The following is a 27,187-nucleotide window of genomic DNA, read 5'->3' as shown; positions in this document are numbered from 1 at the left end:
TATCCTGGCCCACCCCAGGGTCCACGTCCCACCCCTTGGCCGCCGTCTGACCGCAGGGACCCCGTTCATCGCCGTCCCCTGGGCTCGGTCCCAGCCCGTCCCGGGGGCTCCAGCCCCACGTCGGCGGGGGGAGCCGGGGCCGGGCCGGGCGGGGGGGCCGGGCCAGGCGGCGGCGGGGCCGGGGCCGGCGGCGGGGGCATCCCCGCCTCCTCGCTGGCAGCGCCGGAGCCGCCGGAAACCCGGCGGTGCTGCTGCTGCCGCGGCGGCTGTGGCTCCCCGAGAAGTTGTTGCGGAGGGAGAGCGGCGGGGCCCGGGCCGGCAGCCCCCGGCCCGCCCGGCATGACCGTCCGCCCGGAGCCCAGCGGGGCAGCGGGGCGGCGGCCGAGCCCCTGAGCGGGCGGCGAGGAGCCATGGAGCAAGTGAGTCCGGCCGGGAGCGGGACGGGGAGCGGGGGTGACCCCGGGACAGGGAGGGGGGACCCTCGGGACAGGGAGGGAGAAGCGTCTGCCGGGGCAGAGGGACCGCAACCGGCCACTTCGGGGTGTTTTCTGGTGTTTGCCGGCGCTGGGACATCCCGGCCCCGCGGCGCCCGGGGGACAGCGAAGGAGACCGTGGGGTGGGGGGTTCCACATCACCAGCAGCCCCCGGAGCGGCTCGGACAGAGCCTCGGCGGCGCATCCCCGGAGCCCTCGGGGTGTTGGACCCGGCCGGGAGGGGCTGCCGGGCTCGGCCGGCGCTGGCAGAGCCGGGCTGGTTCCACGCGTGCTCGGGCCACCCCGAGTGGCTCCCGCTGGGGTGTTGTCCGGCCCTGCTGGAGCCGGCCCTCGGTCAGATCGCCAGCTTGGACATGTCTACGCACCTCCAGCCTTCCCCACTTCTGCTCTTCCTTTCCGTTTGGGACGGGTTTAACTCGGAGAAGGGCAGCGGTGCTTCTTCTGCACACGGTTTTCATGTCCATGGGATCAGACACCCCAATAATCCGTCCCTGTGACGACTGATTAAGACGCCACAAATTTGTTAGCAATTTAAACAGGTCGCTTTCTCCCCTCGTCTGGCCACGCAATTATTCCTGCTTCCTTTCCTTGGATGAGGTTTTGCTGCTCGTGCACAAAGAAAGCTCCCGGTAGGACAGACTGCTGGAGGACTTCAGGCTGTGTCTGGTACATGCTATCCCTGTAGCTGTGGCTTGTCTCTCCCCCCCTCACACTCCCTTATTTCAGCTCCCAACATTCTGTGGCAAGAATGAAAGCTCTTTTAAAACAGCAGGGAGACGGCAAAGCAGCCCAAGTTGGTAGTGACTGAGAGTTGTTATTATCCGCTGGCATCCATGAAATTAATCCACAGCAGAGAAACTGCTTCCAGCTGGTGGCCACCGGCCAAAGGGGCTTCACACCTACCCCGGCACTGACTGACTGTCTCACGGGCTTCTCTTCTTTAGTGATACACGAATCCTCCAAGGATTGCTTGTAGAAGGGGTGTCACAGGCAGTTCCCCAAGTTCCGTGTGGATCTGAGCAATTGGTTTCCAGTGAAACAAACTGTTCTGCTCCAGCAGGCTGGGGAGGAGTGGAAGTGCTAACAGCAGGGTCTGGGAGATAATGTGGAAAGGGAGAAAAAGAGTGGACGTGTGGGGATGCAGGTTGTCTCCTGGGAGTTGTTCATCAGCACTTTGGTAGAAAGGAGTGTGGGATAAGTGAGATGCTTGATTGAAATGAAGTTGATGTAACTGGCTAAGGCACTTCTGTGCTCTGTGTAACTTTAAAAGCACCACTGCGATTCAGCTCTTGGGGGTTGGTTTTGTTGGAAGACGTGAAGACTATGTGGGTTTGTGGGCCCATAAAATACAGGGCAGGGGAGGGGAGAAAAAACTGCCTAATTGTTAAATAAAAAGCCATCCTGTCTGATTTGGGCTCTCTGCTGAGCTGCAAAATGTGAGGCTAAACCGAGCTGAAGGAGGGGAACTCATGTTTCGTTTCTAATGCTGCCATGATATAAAATGTAAAAATGACTCTTATGGATTGTTTTTGGGAGGGATGCCTTTGGCATGAACCAGCACCAGGATAACTTGGTTCTTCCTTCCTTTCCACTGGCTCACTTGGCTGATGTCGGGGGGCTTCTTCTCATGGAATTACCACAGGAATGAATCCAGCCCAAGAGTATCCCAGGAAGGATATCTGAATATTTCTTGTAGAATGCTCATATACGGCTGAGTTAACAACATCAGCTCATGTCTTTATGTCATGCTCCCATTTTAATTGTGGAATTGCAGGCAGAGAACACAGGATGAACACATTCCCTGCTGCCAGTGCGCTTCCCTGGCCAACCTCTCCTTTCCAATTTGGGGCAAGGCTGGCATAAAAATAATCTGCAAAAATGTCAGGCACCATCTCTGAGACTCTTCTTGCTTTTGCAGGATCAAAGTTCCCAGTTGAATCATCTGGGGTTTTGTGTCCTTAAACTGCAGGTGAGGGATTACAGCACCTGTCCCCCCTTGTGGGACGTGGTGTGTACATGTGAGGGGGAAGCTGCTGACCCAAAGCCCAGCAGCTCAGCATCCCTCTGAGTGCTGGATCTCACCCCTCACATCTGCCTTGTAGCAGGGACTGGAGAAGGGTGGCTCAGGCTCAGGTGACTCCTGTGCAGTGCAAGGGGCAGAGCCCCCCACTTGTGGCTGTTATCACTCTCCATCTCACTGCACCTTCCCTCTCCTGGGCTACTCAGCTGTGGCTTGGAGTCATGGATCCTCTCTGTGGATGCTCCCATGTGCTGGAACAGCAGGAAGGTTCCCCCATGCATGGCTCCTTTCAGGCAGGGATTCCAGCCAGGGCTCCTGAGTGATCTGGGGAACTCCAAGGCAACCCTTCAATGCCAAGGAGCTGAGGTACAGTCCCTGATAGGCTGGAGAGCCAGACCTCAAACCAGCTCTGTCTTCACTGTGCAGAGGTGCTAACATGAGCTGCATATCTGCTGGGGCAGGTTGTTTTTCAGCAGTAGATGTTAGGTTCTGTGTCTTCACAGGGAGTACTGTTATTTTAAAACCAGAGTAGTTTTCGCTCTGCAGAGCAGAGCATGGATAGACATATTTACCATGTGACTTCAGCCTTTATGCCAGGTGGGAAAAAAAACCCCAGCAAAAATTCACCTGCCAAGCAGAAAAAAGCCTTAAAGAGTAAAAACATTTTAGCAGTTGTTGGTCTGCACTCACTTGAATAAACTCTTATGCAGCTACATCCATGCACAAGTGCTACGAGGGAGGTTAAAGTCCATGCCCAATTATCTAAAAATTACATCAGAAGGGTTCTCGATCAGGAAACCAGCAGGTCTGTATTTGTGCAGGAATTGATGTTTGCTGAAGTCGCATATCTCAACTGAATACAACTTCCTGGCAACCTAAAAAGTCAGGTTTAAAAAACCCCCCCACGCAGTCCCTCCATTTCCCGGAAAACTTTTTGATGCTCAGTCATCCTGTATTGTGGCCATTTCAGATGCATCTCAGTACAACTGAAATAACTTCTACAAAAGCCACCAAGGTTGTTAAAGGTTTCAGCCCAATTTTCTTTTAGGTAAAACACAGTGTATTTGATTTTCTTGTTCCCAGTCTGTACTCAAGCTTACCGACAAAGCCCAGCCCCTTCCAGATCTTAGTGGAGGTCAGAATAAATGTGAGTGCACAGGGTGTTTAAGCTGTTTTTCTTCTTTTTATGGGGTGCGAGCTCCCACTTTGGAGTAAGAGCTTACCCTGATGAAAGCTGCTGTCCAAGGGTGTGTTCAGTGGGAATTTGGAGCATGAAAACATTCGTTAGCAAGGCTCTCCTCCAAAGTTTTGAAGCTCGTCCATACACACTTGCTCTGTCCTGGCTGGGGAGTGTCCAGCTCTGCCTCTGTTCCATGCACTTGGGATTTTCTCATGTTATGAAACAAGATGTCTGAGCTCCAGCCAGTCCAGTTTGTGCAGTGAGGGCTTTTTTGGAATGTTTGGGGCTCTCTTGTCACACATACTCTTTTGGTGTGCCTGTTCTCTGCAGCAGGATTGCTGCTATTACATGTGAGGGCATGGAGAAAGCTGAGTCTGGGGGACAGTGGGGTCCCTGGGAAGAGGTTGGAGGATTTGGACTTGGCCTCTTCTGACAAATCACAAGGTTGGTGAGGCAATTGTGTAAGGGGATTTGGCTCAGCAAGGGTTTCCCCTTGCCTTGCTCCAGGGAAAGAGGCTTATTGAGGGGTCCATGGGGTGTGGGGAGTGGCAGAGTGCTCCAAGGGAGGGGTACCGGGATCCTGCCTTTGCAAAGGCTCTTCCAGTGCACTGCAGAGGATGAAAGCTTTCATCTTTAACCTGCTAGGAACATTTTAGTTGGATGTGATGAAGGTCTGTCCCCTCATGCCATGGATTTGCCCACGGGAGTTGGTTTGGGGATGATGAACAAGGATAGATGCCTAGAAGAGAAGCTTGCAGAAGTGGCCTAAATATGAGTGTTGCTCCTGATGCCAGCAGAATCCATCATGCTGGGATTCATCAGAAAGCTGGAGGAGCAAAGAGGAGAGGAGACTGTTCTTTTTCAAGCTGCATCTGGTGCACAAGTGAGCAAGGGGTGCCTCCCCAGAGAGGGAAGCAGAGCCCCTGGGGGAGCAGAGGAGCAAGGTGGACTTGTTGCCATCCCCACAGTGTCTCCAGGGATGGCTGGGGTCTGTGCCCACTTCCCAGTCCTGTGGGAGCTGGTTGAATTTTCCTCTAGAAGATGCCAGTCTCCTGTTATGATATGGTGGGGAGGGACCACATTTGGTGGGTGCCAAAATCTTCTCTGGGCTGGTTTTCTGATGATGGAAACTCCTTATGCCTTCTATCCTTGCAGGATACAAAGGAAGAGGTCTCAGAGAAACCAAAGTGTGCTCCAACTGCAGAGAAATATGGCTGGATTAAAAAAAGCAGCGGGGGGCTCCTGGGACTGTGGAAGGATCGTTACATCCAGCTACGGAAAACACAGCTCGTGGTCTACGAGGACGAGGTATGGTCACAGCTAATGGCCTTGAATGAGGGGCAGGAGCAGGCCCCTGGGGACACATGCATGTCCCTGTGTTTTTTACTCTTCCCTCCAGCCCATTCCTTTTGAAAGGGCTTCTCCAGATATCTCCAGGAAGGGTAAACTCTGTAAAAGAGACGGCAGCTGCGTTTTAAATATATTATACATTATAAATATTTTAGCCACTGAATATTTTGACAGAGCCGTTGCCAAAATAATAAAAAATGGGGGGCAGGACATCCTGTGAGAAGGTGATCGGAGTAAAGCTTTGGGCGGAAGCAGGATATGTGCAGTGAGGTTTTGGCTTTTGAAGGATAAAAGTGATTGTAGCAGGCTGACTTCCCACCTGCCACTTGAGGGGATGGCAGGCAACCCTGCAGCTGTTTGGCATCCCTCAAGCAGCTCAAATTGTTGCCAGCCAGACTCTTCAAGGTTTCTTTTAGCCACTGAAAGATGCAGAGTGAGATTGTGAGTGCTTGCTGTCCTCCTTAAAAACGGACAGTCTGGATTTGGCTCATCTTTTCCCTTTACTTGAGCCAGTTCTGAGTGAAGGACCCCTGGGAGCCTTGTCCCTGGACTTCCCTAGATAAACTGCATGCCTTAAGTTCATGGCCGCACTTAGAGCTGTTTCCAGACAAATGAGGAAAAAGAGCCAAGCCAAATCTGTCCTGCAGTTTCAGGCGAGAAGAATGAAAAGCGCAGGGCTGGTCTTGCCAGGATCCAAAGGTAGCTTTGTCCTGAGTCAAACCCTTGTTCCTGGGCTGGAAGCAGCTTTCTGAAAGAGCAGAGATTGCCCAAAAAGTTAGAAATTGCAGTGCAGAGCACAAGCTACAAGCAAGAGAGGTTTGAGAAGAGGGCTGGGTAGGTCTGAGCCCTGTGGTGGCTTGTGTGCAGCAGGGTGGGGTCCTGGTCTGCACAAGGACCACGTGCCTGTGAGGTGTCTGGCCCAAGAGGATCTGGGTCATGTGTGGGCATCAGGATGATATAAAAGCAAAATCATGTAAAGCTTCATGTGCAGTGTGTCAAGGGAAGAAGAATGGGGAAATGTTTCAGCAGCTGCATTGCTGCTGTGGTTTCAGGAACAACAGGACTGACAGTGAGTTCAGTTCTCTTTTTTAAAAACATACTCTTGCCTAATAAAGAAGATTTCTTATAAACAATCTAGGTTAAAGGGTACTACCTCTCCCCTTACACTTGACACTTCTGCTATTCCCAAATCCCAAGGCTTTCTGGTGTCATTTGTTCTTAGCTGAGAAATGTCATGAAGAGTGCAAGAATAATGACAGGAGAAGTCAATGTCAGGTGATGAGCAGTTCAGAAGGCAGGAAAAGCAAGGGGGGGATTCTCTTACCTGGAGGGATGCAGCCTGGTCCTCCAAACTGTTGACTCTGTGTAGATCATTTCTCAGTGCCCTGGACACCTGTTGACTCCAGCTGAAGCTTCAGGAACTCAAAGATTCAAAATCTATAAACATGACGTAGGGATTTTTTTTTAAAGGGCATGCCTTTAAAAACAAGATACATGGAGGCTCTCATTACCACAAGGGAAAAGGAGGCTTTTAAAGTAAGATTAATTTTCACAGACATTCAGAAGAAGGAAAAATCCCAATCATTTAAAGGGTTATTTTATTATCTCAACCAGGAAAATGGCATTTGTAACAACCAGGCATAATGTTTTCTGGTAGCCTGCGGATTGTGGTAACATCCTGTAATAAATTGCATCTGTAAGCTACAGTAGCTGCAAGGTCCCATTATTGTAAATAAGGGATCATGTTAATATCTATAGGCTATTAAACTGGCTTACAGTGAAGTCAAATGTCTTAGGAGAGGAAATTGCTGCAAAATTATCTAGTAGCACAATAGGATAACATGTGATTGTGCAGACTTACTACAGGGAAACCAAAGGAAATGGCAATTTTCTGCACTCAGGAGGGGTCTTGTTGCAAGAGAATTGAGGCAGTTCATGTTTATTACTGTATTTATCTTCCTTTAATGTGAGTCAGGGCAGTGTGGCTGTCTCTGTCTTACAAACGGGGAACTAAGTTTTTGAGATGGGAAGGGTCAATGTCTAAGCAGAGTCTGTGGTGCAGTATGCTATGGTGGTTTGCATTTCTGGAGTTCAAGGTGCCATTTTTCCCACTGGACCTTCTCCACATATCTGCTCTGTGTGACCCTGGAGAAGGACACAGCATTCTGGACCATCCTCAGGCTGAAACATTTACAAATGGGGTTGTTCAGTGCTTGCTGGAAAAAAAAAAAAAAAAAAAAAAAAAAAAAAAAAAAAAAAAAAAAAAAAAAAAAAAAAAAAAAAAAAAGAGAGATAAAACCTCAGGCAACAGGAATAAAAGGCATCTCTCCATATGTATCCTAAATTAGACTTAGATGGGTTAAACGGAGGGTCAGCTTCCATGCGAGCAGGCAGGTTTGGAGGCTGAGCATTTCAGCTGGTCTGAGGCCCATCAGATTTCCAGGAACTGAGTAGTCCCTTGAACTCAGTGTGCTTTTCTCAGTCCCTCCCATGTCCAGTCCTTCACAAAGAGGTGCTAATGTTGCCTTTAGCAGTTTGCAATGCGGGCCACCTTGCTGATGCAGTTGCATAAGCCTGGCTGCACTTGTAGCTGAGGTTTAGGTGCAAAACAAGTGCAGAGGGGACAGCCAAGACGAGATACAGACAAGAACATTGTACAGTGTTACTGAAAAGTACAGTCTGAGCAGCACACAAACACCGTGTATCATCGTCAGTAGCAATCTCCACAGTGTGCTCCTGGCCTGCCCTGGGAACGTGTTCCCCAAGTTGCATCTGCTAATCAGGCTTTGGGTTTGGTTTAAAGCAGAGCCACCTCCTGAAGGCAAATGGCAAATACCGATTGTGTTACCTGGAGCAGATGGGGTGAAACTCATGCCACACGGCTTCAGGTTTCTTTCAGTGGATGGGGAATGAAGGGAGATGGATTTCTTGTTCTCTGCTGTGCCTCCATCTACAGCACCCTGCATCTGTACCCTCGCCTAAATGAAGATGCAGTTCAGCAAGTTGTTTGTGTATCACATACCCAAATGTCAGGAAAGGAGGCACTGATGCAAACACAGGGTGCTCGGATCCCAAGAAACTGCTGTGCAGGTCTGCACAGAACCAAGCAGGTTATTTTCTAGTGGGGTTTCTTGTCTTATTGTCTCTGCATATTCTTGTGAGAATTAAAAAACCTACAGAGAGTGTCTGAAGACCAGGCAGTCCTATGTAGGCTAACTAGACAGATCAATATCATCACTTCATGGATTAGAAAGCATCAGTCTTGAATTTGGATTTTTTTTTTTTTTTTGCCCCCTAAACAGTGCAGCTAGTGCTTAAAGCTGTTTTCTTGTTGTTTTAGGGTTTCTTTGTGAGTGTATTATTTGATAGGAAAAAATCCTACTAGATTCTAGAGACCAGAGGATCCACTTGGCATTCAACAGTTGGACACTTAACATCTGCATTTTGCCCCTGGTAAAGTGATAGCAAGGCATACCCAAAACTGATTTGTTAAAACACTTTGAGAGCCTCAAATAAAGAAATAAATTATTGTTTCAGGTCTAGACATTTTACACTGAATGGAGGGTCTCAGCCCCTGAGTGTATGTCAGTGAAAAGGTTTTTGCTGGGAATTACACCTTCGTATAAATAAAAAGTTCAAGGAGTCTTTTCCCTCTGCCTTTTTATAAACTTTTCCTTAAGGAAGCTGTTTGCCAAGTGTGATTCTTTGGTTAAGCACATGCATTAGTATGTCCTGATGTTCAGTAACTTTCTTCCTATGGGCCAAGCCAGCAGATACAGATATGTTTGTCACAGGATCTGCTCCATGAGGGGTTAATGGAATAGTTTTTCTGCATTAAATCATGACTGTAAGGATTCTGTACCAGGATTGAGCTTGTCCAGAACATGTGTCAGGGCAGGACTCTGGAAGTGACCTTGTCTCTGCATGGTGCTGTGTATCCCTCAGGTCCCAGGAGGCTGAAGGGACCTGGGGACCTGCGTCAGGGTTTGGTCTTTCATTCTTTATCTTAGTGGTGCAGGACAGACATAAAGGATCTCTTTGTGACCCAGGTAGGCTCACAGAGAGGGGGTGGCTGCTTGCCAAGGGTAAAACATAGACAAAAGCCCCATTCTGGTGCTCCCTGAACTCAGATGCTTTTCCTTTGCCTCATACATGGAGTTTTTATAATTCTCTGGCTGCTTTCTTCCCTGCTTTCCCTGAAGAGGATAACTCACTTGTGAAGTTCAGGTCCCTGAGATGAAGGACCCATAGCATGAACAGTCAAAGTGTCTGTTGAGAGACAGCATCCTGCATGTCCCCATCTTCTCTGCCCTTGTTCCCTGAACCTGTCACAGTTCACAAAGCCTCCCCAGGGAGAAGACAGGCAGCTGGAAGGCAAGAGGCAATCTCACAGCAAACCCACATCTCTCCATCCTGCCGAGTCCCCTTGTTTCCCAGCTTGGTGTTCCACAGCCTTTAGGAAGTGGAGCATGGCTTACATGGGGTCAGAGGAAGAGTTCCTGTCCTAGAGGCAAGATGGATGGCATGGAGGAGGAGGGTGACAGGGGCTCTGCTGGGCACAGAGCTGCTCTAAAGAGCAGGGAGAGTGGGCAGGAGACTTAGGGCTGGTCTCTGCTCAGAGCGCTGCTGAGCTCTCTGCATCCTGAGCCCAGGGAAGGAGCTGGGAGCTGCACCGGCCGTGCGGCAGGGCTGTAACGTGGGCGGTCGTCCTCCGAAGGCCAGGATGAGATCACCCATCCCCGAGGCATGTATTCCTGACCTCACCCTTCTCTGTCATTTGTTGGCCGCGGAGGGGTTATTATTTCCATCCCTGTCCTTTTGCAGTGACATTGCGATACCAGGATTGCAGCAGGAGCCTTCAAAGGGCCCAGTAGCGTCAGCAGGATTTTATCGGCTGGGTTTTAGGTTTGGGCAGGATTAATCTCCTCCTCCGAGTATGCGTTTTCCCAGTTCACATTCACCTACTCAGTGTTAAATGAAATAAACAGTAATGTCATTAAAATAATAAACCTAAATTAGATCCAGACATCCCTCGGTGGCTCAGGATTTGCTCTGTGTACTGGTATCAGCTCTGCTGGGCCCCCATCCCCAGATAGGAGGGTTAAAAGACCTGAAACACAGGCTGAGTTCTGCACAGTGACTTAAATGTCAAGTGGTAAAGGGAGGAAATTCCCCGCAGCCCACTTCCCTCTGAGCTCTCCATTCCCTGCCTCCAGCCACGCAGCAGCTTCCTGGCTACGACATGTTTCCTCATCCCACACCCCTTCTCCGCTACAGGAATTGCTAAATACAAACTCATACGGGCACAAGGAGCTGCCTTGGGAGCAGAGCCTGAACTGGGGGTGGTTATGGCCAGCGATTTTAATTCAGAATGGTACTTGAGAGGTTCATGAGCCATGCTGACTTTAGCACTTCACTGGCAAGAACTGTTCTGAGATTCTCACTGGTCATTTGTGCTTAGCAAAAGGGAGCTTTGGTCTCTGCTGGGCTACTGAGACATGAAGAATATTATCTGCCCAGTGTTACGCTGCGATTCCTATTAGGGATGGTGCTCTGCAGCTGAACTGAGCCACGCACCACGTGTGGAATTTTAGTTATGTTACTGGGAGAAATGAGCCAAGATTGCGGCCGGCAGTCATCAGTGGAGATACTCCAGAGATAAATATTCCCCACTGAGATGCTGGCCCAGACAGTTTTGCTGGCTGTACAGGGCTGTATTTCCAATCCTAAGCATTTTGACAGCTCAGAGCGTGTCTGCAAGAGGACTGTGTCCATCACACATGGCTCCTGCTGACCTTTGTGATGTGAGCACCAGTCTGTCCCAGCTCAGTGTGGTAGCAGGGCTCCCCTCTTATCCCTGCTCTGGCTCAGGCTTCCTGAGGGGGCTGCTTGGACCATCCTGATGCTTGTGTCATCTTCCCGGTAAAAAAGCAGAACCACATCTCCTCCTTTCATTGTGGGAGGGAGGTAGTGTCACTTCTGGCTGCAGATCCCTGGATGAGGCCAACAGCAATGGCAGAAGCTGGTGTTACTGTCCCCAACCTGTTATTTGCTCAGCCACTGTGGACCACTAGGCCTGTAGCTTAAAGACCAGGGTGTTTTCTTAATGAGATGCCAGCCTGATTTATGGGGCTTTCTGTTTTCATGCAGGTTATTTTTAAGGCAGAAGAGCTTTTAGACAGTTGCAAAGGGAAGAAATGCAGAATTTGATGGTCTATGATTGATTTCAATGCCTCCTATTCATAATAATGTTTCATTCCCTCTCTGCAGGATGAGCAGAAGTGCATAGAAACGGTGGAACTGGAGAGTTATGACAAGTGCCAGGAGTTGCGTGCACTACTAAAAAGGAAAAATCGTTTCATTTTAATCCGCTCCCCGGGTAAGAAGGTAGGATTGCCTTTCTCATCACCCTCGAGTCTTAGCTAACTCCAAAGTGAGTTCCAGCCAGCTGTGCCCAGAGCAGATGAAAAGCTCTGAGTCTGAGCTCCTTGGCAGCTGGGAGAAATGACCTGTAACTGTGAAGGGTCTGCAGTGTGTAAGAAGGAAAGCCACTGTGATGTAGATTTATATCTTGTTGTGGGGAAAGGGTCTTCCTGAGGCTCAACTTTTTTCCTCTTGATTTTTTTTCCTGCCTTAGCATTTTCTTTCTTGCGATACTTCCCTAAGAAGTGGAGAATGATCATTCCCTATGGTTCCTCCATGTCCTCTGAGCACCTGTAGATGCTGCAGCTTTGCCCAAGTTCCAATGAAATCAATAATTCCAATCCATGTACTGAGACAGTTCCTGGAGTCAGAACCATTGATCTGAGAAACTCCACTGCAAAGTTACTTGCAGCCAAACAATTCCTAGGAGAAAAGATTTATTTTGCAGAATTCATGAAATCCTACATCTGTAGCTTCCTGCACAGCATCTGGTTAGATCCAGAAGCTAAAAACCAGGCTGGCATTGCAAAGAGACTATACATCCATCTGAGCACTGGGTGTATGCAAGGACATCCTGCTTTACGTCCTGTCTATATTTATTATCATTACACATCTTTGGATGTTCTCCTTAGCTCCTACTTGCCTGCTATCCCTTTCAGCATCTTTATGGGCTAGAATTCTTCATTGTTTCTTTGGGGTATCACACTTCGCTTTCTAATTTCAATATGATTTTTTTTGGCCTCAGAGTTCTTACTAAATTTCCCCATGCAAATCTGTGAAGTTGTGTGGGACAAAACACATTCATTTCCATAAGAACAAGAACAGGCAAAAATACCAACTTGCTGCATTCCCCCATCTCCATTTTGTTTAAATAAATGGAGATTGTTTAGTCCTTGTTGTCACTGTTGCTTATTCTTTCACTCCAGTCACTTAGTGTTTACTCATATAATAAGACCCCAGCTGAGTTCAGAGCATTATTGTGCTAAACTTCATTCAGGACAACAAAACAAGGACTTTCCTGCTCCAAATCCTGGCCTAGTGAGTTCCAGCAGAGTGTTGGAGCCCAGAACAAATTAGGAAGGAATTCTTCTCTGCAAGGATGGTGAGGCCCTGGCACGGGGTGCCCAGAGAAGCTGTGGCTGCCCCATCCCTGGAAGTGTCCAAGGCCAGGCTGGACGGGGCTTGGAGCAACCTGGGATGGTGGAAGATGTTGCTGCCCATGGCAGGAGGAGTGGAACTAGATGTTTTTTGAGGTCTCTTCCAACCCAAATGATTCTAGGATTCTGTGATTCTAAGTGTACACCTATTCCCAAGGAGGCAAATAGTACTGTGTGTGTGCTCAGGGATGGGCAGCACAGGAGGAAAAGGTATTATCTGCTAGTATGTTACTGAGAGAGAATTGTGTAATAGATGCATGTGTCTCTGCGCTGCTCCATGAATCAATACAGGGCATGAGACCTGTTCCTAAACCTTTCATTTCTTGCTATGAGAAAAATATGCCCAAACTGTGCCCAGAAGGGTAACTTCATCTTTTTGGCATGCTGGCAAGTTTTCAGCTACCCTGTTTTTCATGCCACTGATTCAATAGAGACCTAGATAGAGGCTACTTTTCATAAGGCTCTTTTGGTGAAAGGAAGGGCTTTTATAAATGAAAAGTTCCCTGTTTGTAGCTCCCCTCCCGCCCTTCTTTTGGCTGGGGATCTGGTGAGGGTGTTGACACACAACATACTTTGGCAGATGTTAGCACAGGCTTCAATTAGGAGGCAAACGTACACAACTGTCCTTCTTCTGTTTTGAAATCGCAGCTGTGGCGATATATATCAGTTAAACATTTTCCATTTGAGAGGCTTGCTGCCATCCCCAGTTTAAAATCACCTTGTGAGCCAGCTTGCCAAATCCTGCCACATCTTGCTAGTTTTTTGGGTTTTTTTTTCACCCTCTCTCCTGAGCATAATGCTGAGGAATGAGTTCAAGGGATTTAGGAATAAGCTAGGAAAGGCCATTTTTTGTTTCAGTGCACAAATCCTGAATACAGGGAGCCCAGTTTAATTGTAGGAGAATCCCAGTTTAAATCTTGGATGGGATGTTTTTGAGCAGAGATTGAATCAGTCAGTTAAAACTACTCTACAGCTGAAGTTGCACCTGAATAAATAAGTTGTCTTGCCTAAACACTGGTCATTGATGAATGTACCCCAGATTCTGCTTGGCCTGTTCACAAGGATGACATTTTTGTTAAGCTGTGACAATATGAGCATGTCACACGCCTGCACTGGTATGGAACTGAAAGAAAGCACTGCTCCCAGAGCTTCAATTCTTCAGTGAAGGAAGCTGGCAGTGTGCAAAAGCCCCGTTCTGCTTAGAAATCTCAAATGCTTCATTCCATCCACAGCAATTAAATGAAAACTTTTGGATGCAGAGAGTTGGGCTTCTAAGAAAGGGCAGCAGCCTTGGCTTGGAGACATTGTGAATGTACTATTCACAATGCAAAAAAGCAGTGTAAATGTTGCTTGGTGGAAACTGTGAAAATTACCGAGATTGGCATAAGTCTGGTGTTCAGTGGATCTGAAAAACTTCAGCTGCAGGGAAAAATTAATATTGGGAAAAGAGTAGTAGTAAGGAAAGAGTCCACCAGGAAGTCCTGCAGCTCCCCATGCATCCTCGCACGTGTGGTCAGGGATGGAAACTTCCATTGCTTTTTTTTTTTCTCCATCAAATTTTGAGGTACCTGGAACTGCCTTCACCAGGGGCCCAGTCTGGAAGCTGCAGCAGAATGCAGTGAGGCTTAGGGGAGTCTGCTCCTGGGGTCTGCCAGTCTGGCAGAGATGCTGCATTATTCCCAGGGATGATGTAGCTCTTGGTTCAGCTACGGAAAACCACAGAATCCTCTGACAGTCATCACATAGGAACATGGAATGGTTTGGGTTGAAAGGGATATTGAAGATCACTTAGTTCCAACCTCTCTGTCATAGTTAGGGAGTCCCTTGTCTTCTCCTTTCCCCTTCATGATATAACCTGAAAAAGTCATGTGGAAGAAGGAAGGAAATTACTTCCCATCTGGCAGATAGACTTTGCTGCACTCATGCTAGTTGAAGATGTTACTGATCCAGCTCTGCTCCAGCTTCTGCTGGAGGTGACCACCCTGTACTGAAAGTCAGCAGAAGGGAACACGTCCCCTGCAGCTGTTCACTGGCAATTCACAGTCCAGTTTAGCCCAGCTCCACCAGGCTTTGCACTGAAACAGATAAGGACCAAGCACAGGTTTGTGTCACTACCTCTGCAGCAGATCTGCAGAATTGCTCAGCAAAGTGTTGAAAACAGTCTTAAATTGCAGCTACACAGCTCTCCAGAACTTCCCTGTTAAATCACTTAGCACAGGTACAACAGACTGACCCCAGGAACACTTCTCTTTCCTGGAAAGCAGGCTCAGCATTGCCATCAGACTGTCAGTGCTGGAGAAGACTGATGTCTCAGGGAGGACAAGGAGCAATGAGGGAGCCAGTGCCCGCTGCCGTCACGGACAGTGATCCTTGTGGGAGCTCTTGTTGCCTGACATCTCGGCAGTGATTCAGCAGGAGCTGACTGCCTGTGCCGTGCTCTGAGTAACTGTCAGTAAATTGCGTAGCCTGCATTCATGGCTTACAATGGTCACTAGGTTTGGCCACGACAGCTTTTCCTGGCACACCAGCCTGTTGTTTATGGCATGACTCAGTCTCAGCTGGCTTAGCAAGAAGGAGTGCAAATGTGTTACCCTGCCTGCTGCCCTTTCATATTGGTGTCACTGACTCTGCCTTAAATTCCTGCTGGAGAGCAGACCCTGTTTAGTGTTTTGTAGAAAATACCTATCTATAGATGCACCTGTTGGTACCTGTAAATATTCAAATGAGTAGAGGTACAGACAAGAGAAATTCACTTGTTTCTTGTTTGTTGATAGCCTGGGAGTCTCAGAGTACTGTGCAGAGTCCCAGTGACAGGCAGAACTGAGACCAGCTTCTTCCTGCCTCTCCTCTGCTGCTTCCTGCTTTATAGAGAGCTCTTATCCCGGTTTGGGTGAGCTTCCTCTCCTCAGTGCCTTGGCCGAGGACAGGAGACACAGATGGATGCGGACAGACCAGGGCTGCAAGGCAGCAAAGAAGCTGTGGCTGGCAGCAGCCTGAGCATGAACCTCAGAGCCCCAGCAGCCTGACTCTGCCTTGGTGTCTGTGGGTGGGTGTGTGTTACAAAAGGGAGAGAAAACATTTCTAAGATACCTGGGCACTGGGGGGAACCTGCCCCTCTGTGTCACAGCTCCAGGGAGCTGTGCAAGCAGGGAGCAGGGCTGCAGCAACATGAGGCTGGCACTGCCCACACGGCCCATTGGGTCTTGCTGTGCTGCTCATCCTCCCTCACCCATCTCCCTTCTGCTGCCACCATGAGTCCCTTTCTCTCACCATCCACTGGATCTGTACTTGATGGCAAAGGGTTGCATGCCAGAGGGACATCTCAGCTTCTCATTAACGAGGAACCACCCCCCTGAGCTTCACTCTGCTCTGCCACAGAGTTGCTGACACCAGTGCTTAGTCAGAGTCTGGGAGGCTTTATTTGGAATGAGGCACAGAAAGTGGCATTGGAAGAGGAAGCTTGAAGTGAGGCAGGAATCCTTCCCCTGGACAACATGTACGGAGATTTCTAAACCCTGGTGCAGGCTGCCAGGTCTTTGCCAGGCAGTGCAGCAGCTCAGCTGCTCACAAGTAGAGCTTTCTCATAAGCTTTTATAATCACAAGGCTTTGGGGCAAAATCATTTCCAAACAAAAAAAAAAAAAGTTTTTAAGCACACGCAAAACCAGGCCAGCTCGGACTAAAACAAAATCTGGCCGTCGCTCTGTTTTGGAGCCTTGCCTTCCCTTACATTCCCTGGTTAGAGTGGCCCTTCAGCATCCCAGACAAAGGGCTCTTTTTCCAGAGGGCTGTGGGTCAGGCCCTCACCTCCCCTCTGAGCTCTCAGGAAGGCAGTGGTCCTGTCACCTTACATGCAAACTAATCGAATAAAGACTCTTTCCCCAAATTACTCCTTAACTCCCTGCTTGCCATAGTGGTTGTGAGTGTCTGGCACTTGGCAGCTGTGATGTAAATCCATGGCATTGACACGAGAAATAAATACAGAAAGGAAGAACAGTTGGTTTCTAGCAGCAAGAGTGGGTGTAAGGAGATCAGGCTTTAGTTCTGCAGAATTTCTGATGGTCCCTTCAGAAGTTGCTGAGACCCAGAACAGTTGCTGCTTTGTTGTGCCATGAACAGGGAGCTGCTAAGAGCACTTGACTGTCAGTCACCATTAGCTTTGTCCCCCTCTTTTAATATAGTCCCTGTTTAATATAGACAGTGCTGTGATTTTGGAATGTAGGGCCTCATTTACAAAAAGGCTGAGGCTCTTGAAGGCAATGGGAAAATGCAGAGTACTTACAGGATATTAAATACCCCCAAAAAGCTGTCCCCAGAGGCTGTGTTTTGAGCAAGCCTCTCTGTAGATCACTTCTCCACCTGTAAGAGGTGGGTAATTTCAGTTGCTCTGAAAAGGAATTTGTGAAGCCCCCTAGATATTGTAGTGATAAGCAGGAAAGAAAAAAGACTGTCAGGGGAATCAGTAATTATGTTTTCAGGGCAGGGCTGGAGCAGAGTGAAATCAATAAGACATATTGACCCAAGAGGATAAAACACATGATGGAATAACTCAGTAAGAAGTGCCACCCTGTTGTTAGGGATGGTGCTCGGAGGAACACACACAGCAGGCTGACATCCCTCCAGCCTGGAAACACTGGGAGTGTCTAACTTTTAAGTGCTTCATTTTGCAATGTTGCTGATGTCCTTTAGCACAGGAGTATTCCTGTGCAGTGTGGATTAGGGCACCACATGGAGCTGTTTGGATCCCCGCTGGTCTGCCATGGAGCCACCCATAAAGTGAAGATGATATTTCTCTCACCTGAGGTGTACTCTGTGGCAAAGCTACATAATACTGGTGAGGTGCTCAGAGAAAACAGCAATGAATTAACACCCTGCCTATTGTCCCTGCTGTGGGCAAGAAGTGATTAGAAACACTGAGCAAAGCCATGGGGCTGTCCTGGAGGAAGGGAAGAGCTGGCTGGCTGGAGGACAGGCCGTACAATCACCCATCCACCCATCACCCACCCATCCTGTGACCCATACTTCTTCCCAGTTCCCTCTTATGTGGCCAGCTCTTCCCTTCTTCTTGGGGCAGCTCTTCAGACCCCAAAGATTGCCTGTCTGCAGCATTCACTGCTGCAGGATTCCATTTGCAAACAGAAAAAGATACGATGAATTTTTGCACTTCTTTTGCCTTTATGCCTCATCATGTCTGTGCCCAGCTGGGTCAGGGTTAGAGCAGCCAGTGTCAGTGCCGCACATTCCTGTATCAGTTCTGTTCTGCAGAGCCACAGGAACAGGGAAGCAGGCAGAGCCCACTGCATGCAGCCTTTCCGTTCCTTGTATTCTGGGGGAAGTGGGAGATAAGGGATTTTACTCCAACTGAAGCAACCAGTGTTACTTGGACTTTCAGTCTGACTATGCAGTGTGACTATTTGCTGTACCACTCACTGATGCTCCAAGAGCCATTCCAAATGTTTTGTAGAAGAAAGAAACTTACTTTTTTACTACTTTAGTAGTTACCAAAATAAAACTACAACAAAAAGCTGTCCAGCATTACAAAGTCCTGTTCATGGGAGCTATGCCAAAGCACAAAGGTATCTGTAGTTTAAACACAGGCTAGAACTGGATGTTATATAGAAACTGAAGTAATTCAGAGGTACCTCTGGTCTTGACAAGGAATGCTCAGGCAAAAAGTCTCTTTCTGCTCTTGCAGGTTCATGATATCAAATTTCAAGCTCCAACTTTGGAAGAAAAGGAATCGTGGATAAAAGCTCTTAATGAAGGGATCAATAGAGGCAAAAACAAAGTATTTGATGAGGTAAGAGAAACAGTTTTCAAACTCCTCTGTTTCTGTGTCCTCATCCATAGTTCCTTTACTTAAAACTAGAACTTGCCTGAGCTCCTGTTCTCCTCATCCTTCCTGCATGTCAGCCGTTGTCCAAGGAAAAAGAAAGGTGGTGTGCAAGGTAGGGCATGTTCCTCCCCTTCAGAGCTTGGGATCAGAGGATCTCTGGGAGTTCCCCTCTCCCAGTTGAAGCGCCTGGTGCAGAGAAGCAGCTGCAGTGCTGAGTTGTGTAGAGCTGGGATGCAGCCTGGAGGGACTCACCTTCCCTACACTGCCATGATCTTCAGCACCAAGCAGCCAGGAAATGGAGGTACTTGGTTAGGATAAAGCCCAGTCTTCAGGACTGGAAAAATCTGAAGTGACTCAGTCCACCAGCTATTCTGCCTGCAGTCTGGAGAGAAGTCTGGTGGAAAGTTACACCATGGCCCTGGCTAAACCTGCCTGCCTCTCAGCTGGCCCCAGCACACCTGCACTTTCAAATTCTCCTCCCATTCTGCTGCACAGAGGGGAGGATGAAAATTGCACAACCTAGAGCCTGTTTAACCTTGCCCTGCTCCCTCTTAGTCTGTAAATGAACCCTGAGCTAAATCAAAGGAGCAGCATCTCTTCTGCAGTTCTTTCAGTAACTGAAAGGAAATGAACAAAACCACGATCATGGAAATTACACACAAAAAAAATTAGTAGGGTAACAAGTGACAAAGCAATCAGCAAGTTCTGTTTAGCTAAGGAAACCAAAGCAATCAGTAAAAGTTTTGAAGAAAAGGCTAACTGGTGTAGATACAGTGCTAGAAGTGTAAACTCTGCAAGGTTGGGCTTTGCTTTTCTTCAGCAGAGGGCAAAAGCATGTGGGTACAGTGGGCAGTGAACTCTGCACACCCTTCAGCAGCACAGCAGGGTGGGATCTCAGATCACCTCCCTGCCCTGTGATACGGGGTTGTCCTCCTTACAGAGGGAGCCAGCCTCTAATTCTCATTCATTCCAGTAAGGATCAAACCTCAGATTTGAAGTATTTCCACACAGGCCAGGCACAGGCCAATGGGTCAAGCCCTCAGCTAGCTTGGATTATCTGTTCTCCCCTGAAGGAGCTTTAAAAACCACTCTGCCATACCAGCCGTTTTTATCTTTAAATCCCTATTTCACCCTCGCCAGCTTTCCTATTGTACAAACTTGTGGTACCAAGGACACACAGATGTTTCAGTGTCCCTGGTCACTGGTGCTGCCCCTCCATGGGGAGCAGACTCCAGCCCTTGGCCATTACAGTGTGGGTGGGTGGATGGTCATAGAGCCAGCACAGAGAAATACCTGTCAGGGCATTGGGACCTCCCTCCTTAGGAGTGTGGGGCATTGGATTTCTTGTCTGATTCCAGGAAATAAATTTGTTAATTCAGCTGGAGCTGCAATTAATCCAGGTCACTGCTCACACCTTCTCCTCAGTATCCTGCAGTCATTAGGGCTGTGGAAGGGAAGGGCTGTAACGAAGTGCTGCTGATACAGTTCACAGTCAGGTCACAGTTATTAATGAGCTTTCACCTCTAAGATGGAAACAGCAGTTTTGGTGCTGTGTTCTGCCACATGCAGGAGCTGGTCCAAGCACAGGGTGCAGTGAGGACAAAGCTCCTTGTGTCCTTTTTTCCCCTGCCTCTTAGGTGGAGACAAGTTTAGCCATTGCAAACCTCTGAGACCTTAAATATCCATCACATACATGCAAGGCTTTGCAGGCGGGCTGTAATTGAGCTCTGAGGTAAAGACTAGAGGTGAAATATTCTCCAAATGCTTCAACATTTCATGTGTGACAGTGACAACTTTACAGACATATCGTGAGAAATTAGTGACCCTTTTCCTTTTTCGTTTCCCTCCTCTTCCCCCTGTTAAAGGTGAAGGTAGATGAGAGCCTTTCCTTGGACCATGTGACTCGGGACAGGGTGAAGGTGTCCCACGGACGTCGGCCACCCACGAGAAGTCACCTAAAGGAGGTAAGTGCACCCTGTTGGAGTGAGCCATCCCACCAGCTGGGATCACCAAAAGCTGCTCCTTCCCTTCAGGTACCAAACCCCAGGGGAAGTTCCAGGTATCAACGGCCCAGAGAAAGCTGACAAGGGAAACAACTTCCTGCAGGGAAGACTGTGCCAGCACCTCTAATGAAGCTCCAGGTTCCCATAGATCTTTATCTGCTGCAGCACGTTACCATATATTTAGCTTTTCATAACTCATAAGCTGCTTCACCATCTGGTCTGAGCCATTAGTTTCATTTTCATCAGAAGAGACCAAAGCTCCTATATTTATTTTCAAAGATGTGATAATTTTGTAGCCACAGTGGTCTAAAGGTAGAAGAAATGCATGGTCCACAGGGAGAAAATGTATTTTTACTAAGCTAACCAGAGAAAGCACACGAGCTTTCAAGCTTACAAGCCCTTCCCTAGGTCTGAAACAGAATACATTATTCTCCTAGGCAGTTTTATAGACTAACCTGTCTACTTTTAACTGATTTTCTGGGTCTGTCACTTAAAAAAAAAAAAAAAATCTGCATTTCATTTCCAGGGGAGAGGTTCTTACTAATATTTGATTCCTGTGATTTATGAAAAAGTTTCTACAGACAGATTGATATTTAAGCAGAGCATTAATCGCAAGCAAGGAAGGTTTTTAAATCAAACCTTCTTTCTTCAGACTTCCAAGACTCTGACTTATGTGCCTGCACAACACTCAGATGACCCTTGTGCAGAAAATGAGATACCTTGGGACTTTTTACTTTGCATAGAAATGGAGGGAGAGTGTCTCTCCCAGAGAAATTCATGAGAATGAATCATAGATTCCCATCCTCCAGAAAACCGCAGAAGAAAACATGACAAAAGTCACAGCAACAATGAAGTGTGGATTCTGTTGCCTAATATGGGTTCAGTAAGGTGGGGAGCCCTTCCCTAGGCACTAAAAACATCTCTCTTCCCTGCTCAGATCACTATTTTCACAAGATACCTCCGAGGTTAATACCTCTAAGACTTCTCACCCTCAGCCAAAATCAGGGGAAACTGGCTTACAAATTTAGCAGTATGAATGAGGGGATAGAGCCTGCAGAAAGATGTGTATCATGGCTGCTGGCTGCAGATTCATGAAGGAAGTGGCATGAACATGGATTTTCAATGTTAAAAGCAGGCCAGGTGAGGATGGGTTAGGGCCAAGTTGCCAGGATACAGCTTGCCTCTGTCTCTCTGATGGGCTAGAAAGGCAAAGAGAGGCTTTAACTAAATGCTCTGCACTATATGGCCCTGGCTGCAGCTATGCCTTCGTGTGGTTTCGGGTTCCCTCACACAGGAACTGTCACCACAGTTCTCCCTGTGGTGCTCTGAGCTTACACACTGCAATGTCTTTGTTAAGCCCATCCTTTTTAGGAAAACCTCCCTACTAGTGAGATTTGCACACAGTCTGTGGTCTGAAGGAGGTTTAACCAGCTGAGGCTTGGCCCTGGTCAGGTTGGGATGACATCAAGTTAGAGCAAGCAGGCAAAAGGCAGCAAGATTACAATCCCTGGCCAAGCAATCTAAAGATCAACTTTGTTTATGACAAGCTCAAAAGCAGAAAAGTGAGCCTTTGGGGATGCACATTGTAAAGGAAGGGGGTAGAGGGATCCCACTACCACAGGACAAAGAATAAAATGGCAGAGCTTAACACTAGTGCCCACAGGAAAACCAAGACATTAGGTTATTGTGGAACAGGCTTTAAGACATTCTTTTCAAAGGAAGTAGTAAAATAAGTTGTGTGCTTTTCTTAGAGTCAAGGGCTACTTTGGGTTTGGAAGGGACCTTAAAAGTCATCTGCAAAGGCAAAGAACCTTTCACTAGAGCAGGTTACTCAGAGCCCCTTCCAGCCTGACCTTGAACACTCCAGGGATGGAGAGTGCACAGGTTCTCTGGGTAACCTGTGCCAGGGCCTAGCCAACCTTAGAGTGAAGAATTTCTTCTGAATATCTGATCTAAACCTTCAGCCTTTCAACCTAAGGCCATTCCCCCTTGTTCTATCACTCCACGGCCTTGTGAAAAATCCCTCTCCAGCTCTCTTGGAAGCCCCCTTTAGACACTGGAAGGGGCTTTAAGGTCTCCCTGAAGCCTTCTCTTCTCCTGGCTGAACAGCCTCAACTCTCAGCTTGAAGCAGCAATCCCTTGCTTGCCATGCTGTTTGTGAGGGTTTTGCACTTTAACTTGAAGTTTAAGGATGAAACACAGAATGATAGATATTGAAAACTTCCTCTCATGTTTTTCAGGCTGCCAAGTGTACATCAGATGGTATCCTGAGACTAGATCTGGATGTAGTAGACAATGGACCACCAACCTTTCATTCCACTATCAGTGAAAGTGACAATGAACCACCTCAAAAAGAAACTCCAAAGCCCCCTATGCCACCTACAAAACCCACTGGCACAAAAGAAAACCAAGAGGCAGAGAATAATGTTCCTGACCAGGAGCATAAAAAACCGCTATCTCCTCCACTGCCTCCAGATAAGAAGCTTAAGGAAGGCATCACATCAAAGGACAGTGTAAATGCTAAGGAAGAAGACTCTGTAAGTCCAGAGGAGAACATGGAAGAATCCCAAGCACCAAGTGAGGAGAACAAGGAGAACCTCATTGAGGTCAGCAACAGAGTTACATCAAAAGCTCCAATTCCACTTCCTAAGAGTGTGCCAGACAAGCTGAAAGTAGCTTGGGACCAACCAACCATTGAACCTATAAAGACAGAAGACTTGGAATCGTCAGGAGATGATAGCAAAGACAACCTGGATGAGATTGCTGCTGCAGATGTTTCAAAGCCTCCTGTTCCTGCTAAGGTTTTGCCAGAGAAAATGCTTGCCACAGTGAACTCCAGCCACGGTGACCTGGAAGCTGGGGGCTGGGAAGAGCAGGAGTCTGGCAGCTCCAAGCCCCCAGTGAACGGGATCACAGCCAGCGAGGTGGCAGAGTTCACATCCCTGACAACTGAAACAGAAGAAGGAAATGGGAGGACCGAGAAGGAACAGCAAACTTCAGCAGAAGAGACAGAGACTTCCTTAGCTACAGAAACAGACCATGAGAGTGTAAAAGCAACTATTGAGAAGAAAGATTCTACAGAAAACACCTCAGGTCTCAAACTTCGCTGTTCTTCTCTGGGAGACTTGCTCTCTGATTCCAAAAATAAACAGAGAGCACTTCCAGGCCAAGGTTCCCCAAAGGATTCTCGTCAGTGCTTAGCTAAAATGGAGGAGAAAGTTGCTAATGAAAGGGAAAAAACAGAAAAGCTTCTGCAGAAGGTTTTACGTGAAGGGTTGGAACAGGCCCAGGAGGGGAATGGACCCCCAGTGATGGCAGAGACGTTGCTCAATGAGGCAGTAGAACAGCTTCGGCAAGCTTCACAAGTTTTGCAAGAAATTAAAGGTCTTGGAGAACTGAAAAAAGAAGGAGCACAGAAACAGAGAGAAAAGCAAAAGGATCTAGTGACTCTATATAGGAGAAGTGCTCCCTGACACACTCTGCAGAGACTTCTTTCCCAAAATCAAAGCTAAACATTTGCATTTATGATTTGTACCATTGCTAGGCCAGTGTTTAAAGATGGTGTTTTGCTGTGCACCCATCATGTTTCTGGGACAGAACTGAGCTTTCAGTTATAGCATCTTTCTTTCTTCATGTTGTACATACCAATCTGGTTCTAATCCTCTTAGCACAGCAGAAGGTTACAGGACAGTGAAAAGTTTCAAAAATGTGAATGCTCCTTAAGGATTCTGTCCAAAGTCCTTTCAATGGATCAGGCCTTAAAAATTACTGGCAATCAGACCAAGCCAGACTTTTTGAAAGGCGTAGAATGGCTGTTGTAGCAAAAGCCCCTGTCTCTCTGTATTTACAGACAAGCAAATACCAGATTACACTGGCACCTATCTGGTTTTCCCGGTTAAATCATTTAAGGATAAATGTAGTCAGTGTTTGTTCACTTGCTGGCATGGTTTCCCAGACCACCTGGCCCAGTGACATCCAGGAATGTAAAGACAAACAGTTTAATCTTCTCCAAAGATACTCATAAAACCACATCCACAGTTAAAAAGTGACCTCACACAGAGGCAAACCAAACTGTCCAATTCCTGACTCCAAGCAGTGTCCTCGATGTGGAGCAGCTGTATGCAGGCACTTTGACTCTGGCTCTGCAGTGCTTTAGGTGTGCTAAGCACTGTGTGAGTGAACACAAGTCTCAAAGCATCATTGCCAGGCAAGTATGGATTGTTCCTCTTTTATTGATAGGGAAAAGTGTAATCTCATTGAAAATAGAGATTACACTTGTCCTGTGAAAGTGTCTTCTACCAGGACAACATGTTTATTATTGAGGACCATACCTATCTGATGACACTGATGACCTGATGCCCTCAGCGTTGTTAGGAACAAATAGCCAGGCATTTGGAGAACTTGTGTCCAGGAGATCCCCAGGAGCTTCCTAGGAGAGCTGTCACAAAGGAGTTTTGGGGATGTGTGTTTGCTTAGTGTTGTCTTGGGATGTAACTGACAGGAGCATGCACATCAGGCAGTGGGTCTGGATGAGATCCCCCTTCCCACTGAACGTGTCTTTACCTGCTGTCACCTGGCCAGCCTGAGAGCCATGGTTTGGCCCAGATCTCTCTAATTGACACACATGGAGGGAAAGGCATTTGCACACAAAACTTTGGGGCTGGTCCCAATGGCTTAAGTATATGAAAATAAAAATGCATTGCTATGGAAGGGTCTGAGGAAGGCATGGCAGAAGGCCCCAGCACAATTCCTACAGCCTCCCCTGTCCGCCACAAGTTCCTGTGGTCTTCAGTGATTACAGCAGTGGCAAAATCGTGTCTTTGCACTGCTACTGTATAGCTCCATACCCGAGCTGGGTCCTCTCTTCTATTCTCCAGAGTTGCTTGAGGAGAGTAGTGTGACATCCCAGAGGGCTTCTCCTTTGCTTGAGCCAAGCTCTGGAAACATGGAAAATGGCAATCTCCCCACTCTGATTCTGAGGAGTGACATGCTACCTAAACTCTTTATTCTCCTTTGCCAGCACTTTGTTCTTAGCTCATCCATTCCTTTTTCTCCTAATTTCCCAGGTCCCACAAGTCTGCAGGGGGCTGCAAACAGCACCCACAGCAGCAGTAAAGTTTCATCTGAGTCTCCTCTTAGGCTAGGCATAGGTACTTCAGATCTGAGCACATAAAGGTTGGATTTGGGCTTCCAAATACCCTGGTTTCTACTACATGGAGCCAGCAAGACAGATGGTGACCATAACTGATGCTTCTGCCTCTTTTGGTTAAATTAACCTTGGTTTTGGTAATGAGTCCCCCTCTCAGGAAAGCCATAGATCTGTGTTCACTTGTTATTCTGTCACATGCAAAGTTTTCCATGGTCGAACACTCAGGACTCAGGTGCCAAAAAGCTTTGCTTTGGGACAAGAAGTTTCCAATGTCCTAAGCCCACCCCAAGGCACACAGCCTGGAGCAAACTCTGGACCTCTGCCATTTGCTGCTGTGGGTTCAATATGAACTATGGGTCATATTCACCTTTCCAGACACACTTAGGACAAGGGCTAAGAACACAGACAATATTCAGTGCCTATCTGCTATCTAAATGTATTTTTCTGCATGTGCACTTTTGTTTACCGAACACTGTGTGGTATGAATGTGAGCTGTCAGAACCTGGTGTGCACTGGAAGTCAAGGAACATCAGCTCCAGAGAGCAGGCAGGCTTTTGCAAGATGCACTTCTATAACAATAGGTAGACGGGGGAAAACCCAGTTCACACTAACAGGAGTATACACAAACCAGGGCAAACTCTGGGTACAGGTTCATATCCCAAAACTGAAGCCAATCCTCAACTTCAGGACAGGCAAATCAAAGCCTGGAACTGAAATTTAGGAGAATGACAACAGCTTATGCGGTTGTTCAGTCTTCTAATTTATACACAAATGCTTTTGCTCTCCCCATTGTTTCCTTGTGGCAGTGTGTTCTGTGGATACTAGTCTGGCAAAACGCTGGTGAAAATACCCAGACATCCCTCTCTATTACAGCCAAACCTACAGGATGTGCTTATATTTTACTGTATATTTTTATATTATACTCAATATTCTAATGAATAAATGTCTGACATTTTACTGAATAGCCATCAGTAGGAATCCTAACAGATAAATACCCTCTACCTGTTAGGAAGTGGGCAAATTAAATAATTTTACAACCTACAGCTAATGACTGTATGTGCCGTACTAACAGATCTTACTAGATTTTTATTATGTCCTGTAAATAGGTATAACTTAAGTGGAATCTCTGTATCACCCAGTAATTTTACTGCTGCAAATGCTATGTTAGAGACTCTTGGGTTTAACTATTTTTTCTAATAGGTTTAGCAATTTCATTCTAAAACATCCAGCCTTCTATGGCAACTCCCATCTTCAGTGTACATCCTGCCACCATGCACTTTTTTTTTTTAATCTTCCTTTAAATATGCATTTAAACTTGCATTTAATTCCTGGCTGCACTAAGGCTTGGGAGTTCTGTGCCTGAAAACCCTCTGGGCTTGGAGTGCTGGAGTGTGAGTCTGTGTTTTGGGCTGTGCCACCAGTTTACATGTCTGTGACAGGAAGGAAGTGAGTTTGCAAGTGAGCAAGTGTGGATGACGGTCTGAATAGCAGCTGCTGCAGCCCGTGGAAAGGCAGCACTTTTGTCTCCTGCTTGTAAAGAGCTTTGAGATTTGGCAATAAAACCTCCTTTTAAAAA

General features: G+C 47.5%; 1 protein-coding gene across 1 annotated transcript; it reads left to right on the top strand.

Annotated features, from left to right (window-relative positions):
• The first annotated feature begins 204 nt into the window (after positions 1 to 204).
• On the top strand, positions 205 to 27,187 carry PLEKHO2 (pleckstrin homology domain containing O2). The gene is made up of 6 exons (XM_066328240.1): positions 205 to 419; positions 4,850 to 5,002; positions 11,315 to 11,431; positions 18,319 to 18,423; positions 20,325 to 20,423; positions 22,703 to 27,187. The coding sequence occupies exons 1-6, from the start codon at positions 411 to 413 to the stop codon at positions 23,933 to 23,935; spliced, it is 1,716 nt and encodes a 571-aa protein (XP_066184337.1). The 5' UTR covers positions 205 to 410; the 3' UTR covers positions 23,936 to 27,187.

Source organism: Sylvia atricapilla, chromosome 13 (assembly GCF_009819655.1).
Source record: "Sylvia atricapilla isolate bSylAtr1 chromosome 13, bSylAtr1.pri, whole genome shotgun sequence".
Classification (NCBI taxonomy): domain Eukaryota; kingdom Metazoa; phylum Chordata; class Aves; order Passeriformes; family Sylviidae; genus Sylvia; species Sylvia atricapilla.
The sequence above is the reverse complement of the archived record's forward strand: the minus strand, read 5'-3'. Positions and strand labels throughout refer to the sequence as shown.

Coding starts and splice junctions, on each gene's coding strand:
- PLEKHO2 (XM_066328240.1), top strand. Junction 5,003..11,314: donor TCGTGGTCTACGAGGACGAG/GTATGGTCACAG, acceptor CCCTCTCTGCAG/GATGAGCAGAAGTGCATAGA. Junction 18,424..20,324: donor AAAACAAAGTATTTGATGAG/GTAAGAGAAACA, acceptor CCCCTGTTAAAG/GTGAAGGTAGATGAGAGCCT.